The 15,421-nt window shown below is 36.0% G+C and overlaps 1 protein-coding gene across 1 annotated transcript; it reads left to right on the forward strand.

Annotated features, from left to right (window-relative positions):
* The first annotated feature begins 1,764 nt into the window (after nucleotides 1-1,764).
* On the forward strand, nucleotides 1,765-3,825 carry LOC126712885 (cytochrome P450 CYP82D47-like). The gene is made up of 2 exons (XM_050412408.1): nucleotides 1,765-2,760; nucleotides 3,057-3,825. The coding sequence occupies exons 1-2, from the start codon at nucleotides 1,813-1,815 to the stop codon at nucleotides 3,690-3,692; spliced, it is 1,584 nt and encodes a 527-aa protein (XP_050268365.1). The 5' UTR covers nucleotides 1,765-1,812; the 3' UTR covers nucleotides 3,693-3,825.
* Nucleotides 3,826-15,421: the final 11,596 nt, after the last annotated feature.

The raw sequence follows: 15,421 nt of genomic DNA on the forward strand, positions 1-15,421 counted from the left end.
TTTGTGCATCTACTCAAGTGTGTAAATGTATTGAAATCATGACGCGGTTGTTCTTTATAGAAAATTTTCCAAATGTACCATTCTCCTAATAGACTTGTGTGGCTTATATTTAAAGCAAACAATTTTTTTTTTCTTTTTTCTTATTTTTTTCTCTGATTAAATATATCATATATGTCAATTTTTTCTTTGGAAATAAATTATTAACCCACGAGGGAAGAAAGAAAACAACATTAACTAGGACAGCATAGGAGGCCCTTCGAAAACTAGGACAGCATAGTCATGTCATGTATATGACAACAACTTTTTAACATACATAATTTTTGTTCCAAGTGATCAAGTGACAAGATGTGAGTGGTTGATGATAGACTGCTGCTATCATTATTTTTATTTCACCACTTACAACCTATAACCTTACTTCAATAACTTGTCACTTCACGATGTATCCTTAAAAAAAAAAAAAAAAAAAAAAAAAAAAAAAAAAATAGACATTTTATTATATGTTGATTTTTTGTGATTGATAAATTTGTTAGGATATAGATTTAACGAATTCTATGACATTATAATTTGATCTAATTTGTAATGTGTTATCAAAGTTCACATTGAAATGTTCAAGATGAAATTGAAATGTTCAAGATTCAACTTAGAGAATACAGCTATTGAAGAATATGAATGTCATTCAATTGATGCTCTATTGATTGAGTTGGAGATTTTAGACTTTCACTTGCAGCTTAATCGATCAAAATGAGATTTTCACTAGACCTTTGTTAGTCAATCAAAAATGGGGAAAACAAAATTTAGTTTTATTATCTATTTTATTATTTAATTTTAATTAAATTAATAAAATATTTTCTTTAGTTTGCACATGATTCTTGATTAAGTCATGCATCGCACGAGAATAATACTAGTTTATAATATTTTTCACAATAACTGAGTTAGCAACATTTTACTTGTTTTAATTTAAATCTGCCATTAATATCATTTTTTTTACTTAAACTAGTAAAACAAGATATCTACATCGACCAATGACAACCTAAACTAGCAATCCATGAAATTGACAAGATAGAGATTCGAAGAAAGTACTGGACCACTTTTAACAGAGACTTTATCGCTACCAGCAACCAAAATTGACTAAACACGTCCTGACAAGTGATTAGTGCTCTCTTTCTAGAACAGTTTAAACTTTTAGCCATTTCTTTATATTGAGAATGCGTTTGATCATTTGCATACAATGAAGGGAGTAGGAATTTGTCTTTGGAGTGCCATCTATCTTATTAGTTGTCTCCGAAGGGACCGGACAGAGGCTTCTATTGAAATCGATGTTAAATTTTGATGTGTTATCTATACTACTAATAACAAGATTTTTTTATAATAGTTGAATTGGCAACATTTTACTTATTATAATAGGAATTTATCATTAATATCAGTTTTTTACCTACATCAAGAATTGTGAATTTGTTTATATATATATATATATATAAACTATCTCAATTCCAAAATTGTAAAACTGGATATCTACATCAACCAATGAATATCTAAACTAGTAATTAATCCATGAAATTGACTAGTTAGAAATTTGGAGAAAGTAGTGGACTACTTTATCAGAGACTCTGTTGCTATCAGCGGCCAAAATTGACTAAACGCACCCTACCAACTGATTTGGACTTAGGTTAATATTGATTTGGCTATTGCAACCTTAAGTCACGCTGATAGCTTAATGGTACCAAAATAAAAGCTAATCCACAAAATGCCCTGAACAACTAAATATTTGTCTATAAAAGCTTACAGATAGGACTCCAGCAACCTTAGCTTAAAATGGATTTTCTTTCACCTTCCCTATATTCTGCGATAGCTGGACTTATTGCTCTAATTCTTTTCTCCCATTATCTTCTAAAGAGGTCAAGAGTTGGCTTAGCCAAAACAGTACCTATTGCTCCTGGTGCATGGCCTGTAATTGGTCACCTCCCTCTGTTAGGGGGAACCCAACCTCCTCACCTAACTTTGGGAGCCATGGCTGACAAGTACGGACCACTTTTTACTATCAAGCTTGGATTGCATCCAGCTTTGGTGGTGAGCAGTTGGGACATGGCCAAAGAGTGCTTCACCACCAACGACTTGGCCTTGTCATCGCGACCCAATTTTGTAGCTGTAGAGCACATGGGCTATAACTATGCCATGTTTGGATTTGCACCCCATGGTCCCTATTGGCGTGAATTGCGTAAAATAATCGCGTTAGAGCTACTATCAACCCGTCGGCTTGACCAGCTTGCCTATATTCGAGTCTCTGAAGTTGAGATGTTCTTGAAAGGTCTATACAAACTTTGGACCAAGGAAAAGAACGGGCCAGGCCAAATTTTAGTGGAGTTGAAGCAATGGTTTGGGGACATGAGTCTCAACGTGATTCTTAGAATGATTGCTGGAAAGCGGTACTTTGGTGTTAATCATGATGTTGTTCATGAAAAAGAGGCACGGTGCTGCCAAAAGGCAGTGCAGGATTTCTTTAATTTACTGGGTTTGTTTCTGGTGTCGGATGCAATTCCATATCTCAGGTGGTTGGATTTGGGTGGACATGAAAAGGCCATGAAAAGAACTGCAAAAGAGATTGACAACATCCTTGGGGAATGGTTGGAAGAGCATAAGCGAAAGAGAGTCTCCGGTGAAACTAAAGAGCAAGATTTCATGGACGTAATGCTTTCAGTCGACACTGATGGAGCAGACCTAGGAGGTTATGATCCTGACACAGTCAACAAAGCCACATGTTTGGTATGCGTGCTTCCTCTCTTAAAAAGGAGAAAATAATAAGTTGATATGAGTTATGTTCTAAACAATATGTCTAAATACACAATAAATTTCACATTATTGATATATGATAAAAGAGATATCATAGCTGTCATGAAAGTATTTTTGCACTAATCACATTCTTTCATATTAAAAATGTGAAAACATTTATGAAATTTGTCATGTCTATAGTATTGTTGTGTTTTTAAACCACTAAAACGATATGGATTGCTTTGTTTCACAGTATCATTTGGACATGAATAACAATTTTCATTTTGCAGAATTTGATTGCAGGTGGAAGTGACACCATTGTAGTAACCTTAACTTGGGCAACATCACTATTGTTGAATAACCGCCATGTATTGAAAAAGGCCCAAGATGAGCTTGACGATCAAGTGGGCAAGGAAAGAATTGTAAAAGAGTCGGACATAAATAAGTTGGTGTACCTCCAAGCCATAGTTAAAGAGACTTTACGTTTGTATCCCGCGGCACCACTATCAGGACCACGTGAATTCACCGAGGACTGCACCATAGGTGGTTACCATGTCCCAAAAGGCACCCGGCTAATCCCAAACCTTTGGAAAATCCAAACAGACCATCACAAATGGTCAGACCCATTAAAGTTCAAGCCGGAAAGATTTCTCACCACCCACAAGGATGTTGATTTTAAGGGGCAAAACTTTGAGTTTATCCCATTTGGAAGTGGTAGAAGAATATGCCCTGGAGCATCTTTTGGAGTTCCAATGATGCACTTAGCACTTGCTAGTTTTTTACACATGTATGACATTTCTACTCCCTCAAATGTAAAGGTTGATATGACTGAGAGCTTTGGACTCACAAACTTGAAAGCCACCCCACTTGAAGTTCTCATCACACCACGGCTGCACCTCACGAGCTTTATGGATTATTCCGTCTAAATAGAAGTATAGAACTCAAGTGTACTTCTAAGTGTTGTTGAATTTTTCTTATGGAGTTTGATGATGTAAAATGGAAATTTCAGTGCCTATATAACACTCTTTTGTCAAATATCATGACATGCACTTAATATCATACTTCCAGTGCTCCAATTGGTGTATTGATCCTAATGTTTTGGTACATGCTAAAAGTCAATATAAGAAAACCTTTGAACTAATCAACAAGACTATAAGGACATGGTCCAGAAACTGATTCGTGATTTATTCGTGATTTAATAATAATAATATTCGTGATTTATATGCGTATTATAATGATTGTGATGGGAAAAAAGGAAGGGCCCGCCCCTAAGTTGGGCCTGGCCCATTAGGATTTGGCTATAAGGACATGGTCCAGAAACTGATTCCACAAAAAGCCTCACCGAGGATGACCAGCCATGCAGAGGACAAAGAATAATACAAGGACGAACGCATTGCCAAGAACAAAATTGGCATTTCGCACAAGTTACTAGGTGATTTTCCCAATGTCTAGATTTTAAGTCCCACCCCTGATGAATGATTTGATAGACCAAAATAGTGTTACAGGCTCAAAATTCTACTTAAACCCTAAAGGCGGTAGGACCATAACACATGTGGAATATTTTGTTATCATAAGGGATCCACCAAAGGGAGGGTATAAAAGTGGGAAGGAAAACCAAATTAGGGGTTGGAACAAAAATTGGGGAAAGGATACATGAGAGAAAGTGAGAACACAATTGGGGGATCACTGGGGTCTTACTCGGACCTCAGATGGATAGCTCGACAGTCAAGGAGTCCCTCGGTCCCAACCCAAGGTTGTCAAACAATAAATTGGGCCAGGGTACGATTCATCATTGAAAAAGGTTACTCCAAGGGTCTCCCATTGTAGGCCATACTCAATTCAGAATACAAATAAATTGGGGGCCCAGATCCTAGTAAGCCCAAGGGTATTTGGAGTAGAACCTCAACAATGATGAATATTGTTATGGATTCCATATAAGAGAAACTTAAGCTATATTCATGCATGACGTCTATATCACTATTTTGACAATAACATTTATTGTGTCACCTAATCTCAATTTTACTTAATTTGTCACCTAATCTCGATTGGGAAGAATGACATGCTCGTTAGAAAATTAAATTAAATTATGTCTATCATACAATCTGCATTCTATAGGGGTGTCAATGTTCGACCCAACCCGCGAACACGACACGAACCCAACACGGTTTTTTTCGGGTTAGGGTTAGGCCTTAATGGGTTTGGGTCATAAACGGGTCGATCCGAAAGCGACACGATAAGAAACGTGTCATAAGTGGGTCAACCTGCATAACCCGCAATAGACACGTTTGACACGCCAATTTATTTGTGTCAAACCCAAAATGACTCACTTAACACAACCCGTTTAACTCGTATAACAAATAAATAATTATTTTATTTTAGATTTTTCAAATACCTTTTATATCCAACATATATTTTAAATTTAAAAAGAAAAGTAAGTAATTACAAATGAGAAAGGTAATCTTATTTGTTTCATTAGTTATTATTACTTTTACATTATTATTATTTAGTTCTTGTCAAACTGTTGAGGCATGATCATATTTTGTAACTACTAATACTTTTTTTTTTTTTGGCATAGAACTTGTACAAATGAAATTGGATGAGCTTATGGAAGATGTTATGAACTTGGACATCAACAAAGAATCTATGGATAATAATCGTGGTCATAGTCAGAATTAGTCTACTATTTGCTCAAATTCTTTCAATATTGATACTTAACATTTGGCGAGTTCCAAGGATATTATATTTTTGTTGAACTATGTTATTTTGAATTTGGGTTGAAGTGTTGCACTTCATTTGGAGTCTAAAGAACTCATTTCTAGATGAATGTTATATTTTTATTGAACTATATTATTTTGAATGTGGGTCGAAGACATAAAGTGTATGCATTGGTTTTTGGGATGTAAAAAATAATAATTTATAGATGGATGTTATATTCAATATTATGCAGGTTGAAATGGGTTGTGTTACATTCGTGTCAACCCAACACGATTCGTTTATTAAACGTGTCAAATGGGTTGGGTCAGGTCAACCCGCTTTATTAACAGGTCGGGTTAGGGTTGAAGAATCCTGACACGATTATTAAATGGGTCGGGTTAGGGTTGAGCCATTTAGTCTAATACCCCTATCTCGACATGACACGAACCCGACACGCTAACCCGAATTGACACCCCTAGCATTCTATATGCATATTGTGGTAGTGGCACTCATCGCCCCACTAATTTCTACCATTTTTTTTAAAACTTGTATATATGTCAGCATATATGAAAAGAATTTTTAATATTTGGAACCCACACGTCTGGCTAATTTTCTCTTAATTTGAACATTCTTTTATAATGGTCTCACCATGCACAATCTTGTTCCAAATTCTAACTTTTTGCTCAATTAAAATATGAAATTAAATTAAATTAAATAAGAGTATAGTGACCTGGTTCTATTTTGACTCAATCCAAAAACAAAAAGAATCCACTAGTTTTTACATTGTGCTTAGGAGATTAAGTTCAGAGATAGTTCTTTTTATTTATTTATTTTTTTTAATACTTCCCTTTTGAAAGTTGTGACTAGTGGCAGAGCCCCATCATACATCTTTCACGCAACAATACAATTCTACCAGATTAGATCATAGTAGGGATACATAAGTTTCTCCTTAGGGAAAGACTTAGGTACAGTACTTAGGTGTTGTTCCTTAGGTTTCCCTCTTAAAATCCTACCATATGACTTTTTTCTCATGGAATAAAATTGTATTTTTTAGTTAAGTAGCCATATGGTAGAATCTTAAGAAGAGAACTCAAAAAACACCACCTAAGGTACTATACATAAGTTTTGTCCTTCTCCTTAATTGTTCTCTGTTTTCTCCCAAAATTTGTTAATCTCCTAATCATTAAATTTTAATTGATTTCCCTTTGTTTAAGACACACACATACTAACCTCACCACACACGCTTCAAGCGTGTGCTAAGACTTTTTTTTTTTTTTGGTTTAGTGTCAAAATTTTTCCAGAAAAGTAAAAGAGAAAGAAGTAACTTAAAATCATATAAGACAATCAAAATCATATAAGCAATAAAACGATTTAAAAAAAAAAAAAAAAACCATTAAAAGAATTACATTATTCTTTGAGTGAGCATTAAAACTTTTATTCATTGAATACTGTTATGAATTACATTCAAAGAATTACATTAAAAAACTTTAAAAAAAATAAATTACTCTTTTAACCGGTTTGCGGTTTTTTTTTTTTTTTAACAGAAAAGCGGTAGAAGTATATTAATATAGAAGAAAAAATAAAAAGTAAAAAAACCAAAGGGATTCTGTTTGGATAAAACTTATTTTGCTGAAATTGAAAATTGAAAACTGAAAACACTGTAGCAAAATAATTTTTAAATGTGTGAATAGTACTGTGGGACCCATTTTTAATGAAAAAGTTGATAAAAAGTAGAGTTTGTGAGATCCGTGAACAGTGTACAAATATACTGTTCACAACAGACCGGATCAACAATTGCGGCTGGGGAGAATTAAAAAAAAAAAAACGCAGAAAGAAAACGCAAACGGGCAAACGCCCAATCCAAACTACACCCTACCATACATAGAAAATGCCAAACTACAGTGGTTGGCAGACCCAAAGAAGAAGTTACTAAACATGCAAAATAAACCAAACTACACACGAATGTGTTCATCGGTTGGGGAGACGCACAGATAGTCGCTGGTAATCATCCAGCAAGGATGTGGCTCCCTGAAGGATTGTAGTGGGGTGGGACTGTAAGCTCTCAAAGTGATATCTGCTCCTCGCATGCCACAAAGCTCAAGAAAGCATCACCCAAGTTTCTAGTTCCTTCCTATCAAGTCGATCAACTAGGTGATGAACCAGAAGGTAGAAGTTCGAAGCATTAGCACTACATTTCTGCAACTTACCTCTGACCGGAGCCCAAACGTTCCATGCTAAGGGGCACTCCCATAGAATATGGACTGTCATTTCATCATGCTGGCCACAGATGTTGCATATCAGATCAACTTGGATTTTATGACGGAGAAGATTGGCTCTAGTTGGAAGGATATCAGAACAAGCTCGCCATACAAAATTTTGAACCTTTGGTGGAGTATTCAACGCCCAAAGCTTTGTCCGCAGCTTGCGATCTTGGCCAGCCAGGGAATGTTCACCACCGAGAGGCTTGGCCATTCTAACTGCAACATGATATGCAGATTTGAAAGTGAAGTTTCTGTGCTTAGTCTCCATCCAACACAGCTTGCCTCGGCCTCCTGAGTTGCCCAATTTTATCCCAAGGACTGCATCTCTTGTGGAGGCAATGAACACGGAATGGAGAAGAGCTTTATCCCACTGGCGAGTGCTCGAGTTAAAAAGACTACTCACCTTCAGGGATTGATCCGCTTCAGGTCGAAAGATGGGGGTTGAAGAAGCCATTTGTGGCTAGCTACCCCACAGTTTCACCATCACCTATTCGCCATGTAAAGCCTTCCCTTATAAGCTCCCTCACTTGCAATAAACTCTGCCAAATGTACAAGGGGTTACTTCTCAACTCAGCCTCCATAAATGAACATGTATGAAAGTAACGAGCCTTATACACACTCGATTGAATAGCAAGTGTGTTCCCTAGATGAGACGCCAAGCCTGCTCTGCGAGCATATCTAAGTTAAAAGCATTAAGGTCCCAAAAACCCATCCCTCCTTTATTCTTAGGTGAGCATAGTTTCCCCTAATTGAGCCAGTGGATTTTGTTAGGTTCTAAGGATTAGGAACTAATGTATTAGAACTCTAATTTGTATTGTTGGCAAATCATGATCAAAACAGGTTTTAGTCTTGTTTAGACTTGCTCAAAGTGTATGTGTTTTATGTAAAGTTGGAATCGAGTTAATGCAAAATTTACTGTGCAATTTTGTCTGGCTCGATCGATCGAGAATTAGACTCGATCGATCAAAACTCGGACATAATGTTTTGCTGCAGAATTTTTCCAACTCAGCCCAAGCCTGCTTGACATGTAGGATTTTATGTTTTGTCTTAAGTATAAAAGGGAAAACCCTAACCACATTTTTGGTTGTCCATTATACTGTGTGTGTGAATCTTTTGTGAGATCAAGAGGTGGTTGCCTTCACACTTAGGGTTTCCAAGATTCAAGACTATGTCAAGAACTTGGTAATCGATTCAATTGCTACATTAAAGAGTTTAAAGAAACACAAGCGAGTGTGCTTGTATTTGCTGGAGAATCCAAGAAAGAAGAAGTCTATGGTCTCGGAGCTTGCACGTGGTCATTTCAGTAAGTTTCTACTAGTGGGTGGCAATAAGATGTTAGTGGTTTAAGTACTATTGTAAAACTTCGATTCTTTCATAGTGGATTTAGGTTTACCTTGAGGATAGTTAGGTTAAATCCTCCCTAGATTTTTACCAGTTTGGTTTCTTGGGTCATCATATCTTTATGTTCTTTATGTACTTCTCTTTCCAACCCATTACCCTTTTAGTGGTTTGTTCCAAAATTTCCTTAAAAGTACCCACTTTCGACTTGCCACCCATCATAGGGAGCCCTAAGTACCGTTCACAATCTATCATAATCTGTGCACCAAGTATTGTCCAAATATCCTTCTTCACTTCTTGGCTTGTGTTACGACTAAAGAATAAAGTTGTTTTTTGTCTATTAATGGCTTGCCCGGAGGCTTCTTCATATTGGGCCAGGATGTGGAGGAGGTTCTGACATTCCTGACGTGTAGCTTGGCAGAATAAGAGGTTGTCATCTACAAATAGGAGGTGAGAGATACAGATTCCCCCTCTACAGGAAAGTATTCCTTGAATCTAATTTGTCTCTGTTGCCTGTCTTAACATTGAAGATAAGCCCTCAGCACATAAAAGAAAGAGATATGGGGAAAGAGGGTCTCCTTGTCGAATGCCCTGCGATGGCTTAATAAATCCCTTGGGCTCGCCATTGATGATCATTGAGTAAGATGCAGACCGGACAGTTTCCATGGCTAGGTTAACCCATTGCTCGGATAAGCCCAACTTCAACATAATCCGCTGTAGAAATTCCCATTCCACTCAGTCATAGGCTTTACTAATGTCAAGTTTTACCATCATATTGCCAACCTTCCCTTTCCTCCTATTCCGCATTTTTAAATATAAAATTATTTAACTAAAAGATAAGGGTATTTTAGAGGGTTTAAAAATTTGTGTGAGAATGTTTTAATACGCAAGATGATGAAACTCAAACAAAGAATCCTATTATTAATAGTATATATAGAGAACACATATAAAAATTTAACACTGATCTCAATAGAAGCCTCGGTCCCTTCGAGGACATCCAATAAAATAGAAGGCGCTCTGAAGACAAATTCCTACATCCTCAAACACATCCTCAAGATAAAGTACTAGTTAAAAGTTTAAACTGCTCTAGAAAAAGAGCACTAATCAGTTGGTAGGGTGCGTTTAGTCAATTTTGGCCGCTGATAGCAACAGAGTCTCTGTTAAAAGTGGTCCACTACTTTCTCCAAATTTCTAACTAGTCAATTTCATGGATTAATTACTAGTTTAGATATTCATTGGTTGATGTAGATATCCAGTTTTACAATTTTGGAATTGAGATAGTTTATATATATGTATATATATATATAAACAAATTCACAATTATTGATGTAGGTAAAAAACTGATGTTAATGGTAAATTCCTATTATAATAAGTAAAATGTTGCCAATTCAACTATTATAAAAAAATCTTGTTATTAGTAGTATAGATAACACATAAAAATTTAACATCGATTTCAATAGAAGCCTCTGTCCGGTCCCTTCGGAGACAACTAATAAGATAGATGGCACTCCAAAGACAAATTCCTACTCCCTTCATTGTATGCAAATGATCAAACGCATTCTCAATATAAAGAAATGGCTAAAAGTTTAAACTGTTCTAGAAAGAGAGCACTAATCACTTGTCAGGACGTGTTTAGTCAATTTTGGTTGCTGATAGCAATAAAGTCTCTGTTAAAAGTGGTCCAGTACTTTCTTCGAATCTCTATCTTGTCAATTTCATGGATTGCTAGTTTAGGTTGTCATTGGTCGATGTAGATATCTTGCTTTACTAGTTTAAGTAAAAAAAATGATATTAATGGTAGATTTAAATTAAAACAAGTAAAATGTTGCTAACTCAGTTATTGTGAAAAATATTATAAACTAGTATTATTCTCGTGCGATGCATGACTTAATCAAGAATCATGTGCAAACTAAAGAAAATATTTTATTAATTTAATTAAAATTAAATAATAAAATAGATAATAAAACTAAATTTTGTTTTCCCCATTTTTGATTGACTAACAAAGGTCTAGTGAAAATCTCATTTTGATCGGTTAAGCTGCAAGTGAAAGTCTAAAAACTCCAATTCAATCAATAGAGCATCAATTGAATGACATTCATATTCTTCAATAGCTGTATTCTCTAAGTTGAATCTTGAACATTTCAATTTCATCTTGAACATTTCAATGTGAACTTTGATAACACATTACAAATTAGATCAAATTATAATGTCATAGAATTCGTTAAATCTATATCCTAACAAATTTATCAATCACAAAAAATCAACATATAATAAAATGTCTATTTTTCTTTTTTCCTTTTTTTAAGGATACATCATGAAGTGACAAGTTATTGAAGTAAGGTTATAGGTTGTAAGTGGTGAAATAAAAATAATGATAGCAGCAGTCTATCATCAACCACTCACATCTTGTCACTTGATCACTTGGAACAAAAATTATGTATGTTAAAAAGTTGTTGTCATATACATGACATGACTATGCTGTCCTAGTTTTCGAAGGGCCTCCTATGCTGTCCTAGTTAATGTTGTTTTCTTTCTTCCCTCGTGGGTTAATAATTTATTTCCAAAGAAAAAATTGACATATATGATATATTTAATCAAAGAAAAAATAAGAAAAAAGAAAAAAAAAATTGTTTGCTTTAAATATAAGCCACACAAGTCTATTAGGAGAATGGTACATTTGGAAAATTTTCTATAAAGAACAACCGCGTCATGATTTCAATACATTTACACACTTGAGTAGATGCACAAAACATGTGATAGGTTTTTCCCAAAAGAAAATCATACATCCGGACTTCATAGTTTCAGTGTCTCAGCGCAGGTTCCCATTGTTATCGTCATCTGTTTCTTAAACTGGTTGGGTGGGATGTGGACAAGAACCCGCCTTGTATTGAAAGCAATGCCTGACTAGTAGTAGGGACTCGTAGCTCTGCCTAAATTACAGCTTCCAAAGTTTTAAAAAACAAAATGAAAAACAAAAATTGATAGGTCAAAAACGTATTGACCCCTTGTGATAAAATTAATTGATTAATTATATAAGTTTATTAATTAATCAAATTAACATGCATACATGGTAGCACAAACAAATCACCAATTAAACTAAGTATGCAACGGAAATTAAATTGACACAGTGATTTATTTACAAATAGGAAAAACCTACACGGCAAAAACCCCACCGGGTGATTTTAAGGTCACCACTCACGAGAATATACTATTACCAAAACAAGCGGTTACAAGTAAAGAAATCCCAATACCTTATACTAACCTACAGTTGAACCCTTACTTCAATACCTAATTGGACTTGTTCTGTAGTGACAATCTCTCATTTTCAATACACGGCTCCCAATACGTGACTAACCAATTGCGTGAATCCCAATACGCGACTTCAATCACCAACTAGAGAAGGTTGTTGGCTGCAAAGTTCTTCAGATCATCACACGATGAAGATCAAGAAGCTTCTTGGTCACAAAACCCTACGGTGTACAAACACAGCAACTTCTTCACAAGAAAGATGAACTAGGACAAATTCTGTCTCCGGTCACAATATGCTTGAACAAAACTTTGCTCAACACTTATGCAACTTGTGTCACCTTTAACAGCCCTTAAAATAATCGTTATATATGTCTAGAGTTGTGAGAAAAGAAAACTCAAACATATAATCACGAATTGGATGAAAAATAGACTCGAAAATCCGAGTTTCATAAACCTCGACAAATACCCTATCTCTCGAGCTGCTATCGAGCAACAGGATTCAGACAGCTCTAAGTCTCAATAGATGTTAGCTGTCAAGCTAGCTATCGAGCTTTAATGAACAACACTTTTCACACTTAATTCTTGGACAGACTTGCATGGCTTTAACACTTGAACTTGAAACCTTATTTCTTAAAGTATTAAACATATCCTAAATCTACCCAATTACAAGTAAAGTGCATTTTGTCAAATGATTAACTAATTACATAAAATAGTGACATATGTTCCTGATAGGCCACAAACTGAATGACCCCTTGTTATAGAAATTAATTAATTAATTAGCCAAGTTATTAATTAATCAATTTATCATGCAAATGCATGGTAGCACAAACAAATCACCAATAAACTAATTATACAGCGAAAAATAAATAACACGGTGATTTGTTTACGAATGGGGAAAACCTAACAGCAAAAACCCCACCGGGTGATTTTCAGGTCACCACTCCCGAAACTCTACTATTATCACAACAAACAGTTACAAGTAAAGGAATCTCAAGTACCTTACCAACCTACAGTTGAACCCTTACCCCAATAACCAATTGGACTTATTCTGTAGTGATAGTTCCCCTTTCAATGCACAACTACCAAGTACGTGACTAACCAATTGCGCAGATCCCAGTATGCAACTTCAATCACTAACTAAGAAAGTTGTTGGTTGCAAAGTTCTTCAGTTCAGCCACACGATGAAGATTAAGAAGATTCTTGGTCACAAAACCCTACGGTGCACATACACAGCAACTTCTTCAAGAGAAAGAGATGAACTAGGACAAAAACTTCGTCTCCGGTCACAATTTGTTTGAATAGAGTTTGCTCAAAACTTGTGCAACTTGTGAATACTTTGACGGCCCTTAAAACAATCCTTTTATATGTCTAGGGTTAGGAGAAAAGAAGGCCCAATGACATATTCACGGATCCCAAGAAAATCAAATTTGAATTCTAAAATTCTTAAACCTCGATAGATAAGAGGTGTCGAGCAACTGTCGAGCACACCGAATCTTTGAACAGCTTTCTTAAGCTCAATAGATACAGCTGTCGAGCCATCTGTCGAGCTTTAATGATTTTGCACTATGAACTTGTTTTCTTGGACAGACTTGAAGGCTTCAATACTGATCTTGAAACATGGTTTCTTAAAGTATTTAAACGCATCCTAAATCTACCCAAATACAAGTAAAGTGCATTTTGTCAAAAGATTAGTCAATTACATAAAATCATGACATATGTTCTTAATGTGAAATGCATATGTCCTAACAATCTCCCCCTTTGGCAATCTGTGACAAAACCACAACAAAAAAATGAACATATGAGAGAAGTCATAAATCACTCAACTCATATTCACTTGTTAAATACAATAAAATCTATCCTAACACAAACTCTTGAAAAACTTTGCAAGAAAAGAGTTTATGGCAAGTAGACTTTGACAGCCTGTATTTCTGAAATACTTTAAACAAAACTCATCAAGGCATCCTTGTGTGAAACAGAAATAATAGATTGTAAACAAGTATAAGAAACATGTGTATAAAGGAAGAAAAGAAACAACACATGAAAGGGCAGGTGAAAGAAAAACATACATCAATATAAAGAAAGAGATAAGTACAATGTATGTCAATAAATGGTCACAAGACCTCATGTACAAGAGTAATGTATCTAAAAAGAAAGAAAAGAAGAGATACATAATATCCTCACTACATCCCTCAAAATGTGTCAAAACTCCCCCTAACAAAAATTGTCCTATACTAACTTTCCCCCTAAGATAGACTACTCTCATATCCAAAACTACTCCCCCTTTTTGTCACGACTGACAAAGGATAAGAGTGTCAAATAGACATCTCATCGGTAGAGCTAGCATCTCCATCAGCATCATCCGAAGCATCATCGTCATCACCATCCTCAGAAGCAGAAGCCATGGGAAAAGGTGGTGAAGGAGTAGCCTCAGGAGCAAAACCACCCATGGACGCCTGTCACCGAGCAATATGACCGACACGAACGTTCACCTGATACAACTCCGTAGAGAGTGTATCTAGGCGAGCATCCATGCGCTGCAGCTGCGCCATGATGTCTCCTAAAATCACATCGCCTGTAGAAGAGGGAGAAGCAGATGTGGATGGAGCTAAACGGGAGGAAGGAGCTGCTGAGTCCAACTGCCGTGACCGAAACTAGGTCTCGCTACGTTTAACGGTAGCGTAATCTATGGCACACATGATGGTAAAATGGTCAGAAGAGGGAAAAGGAATGGAAAAATGGCGTAAGATCCTCGTGATAGCGGAAGGAAAGATGAGCTTATCACGAGACGCCGAATCTAGGTGAACATCGATAATGGACAGAATGAAATGAGAAGGGAAATCTATAGTAAGATGCTCAAGAAACGACAACAAAAATCGAGCACGAAGATCTGTCATGGAGTTATAGTGAGATAGTGGATGCAAAACAAAGGTCATCACCATGTTCATGAATCTAGGACCTTTAGCAAAAGGTCGACATGGTGTAAACAAACGCTCACCCCAAGCAGAAGGGCACCCACAAAAAGCAAACATGAGCTTATCCTTAGACACAGTCCTTAGACGCTTACAACTAGGATAGTCAGGAAACTCTATCCTAGAGACCCGAAGCACATCCAC

The sequence above is a fragment of the Quercus robur genome, chromosome 2, assembly GCF_932294415.1.
Source record: "Quercus robur chromosome 2, dhQueRobu3.1, whole genome shotgun sequence".
NCBI classification, from domain to species: Eukaryota; Viridiplantae; Streptophyta; class Magnoliopsida; order Fagales; family Fagaceae; genus Quercus; species Quercus robur.

Excerpts from the sequence above, each read along its gene's own strand:
- LOC126712885 (XM_050412408.1), top strand. The coding sequence starts at position 1,813 with ATGGATTTTCTTTCACCTTCCCTATATTCTGCGATAGCTGGACTTATT. Across the intron at positions 2,761-3,056 it reads TCAACAAAGCCACATGTTTG|AATTTGATTGCAGGTGGAAG; the intron begins GTATGCGTGCTT and ends TTCATTTTGCAG.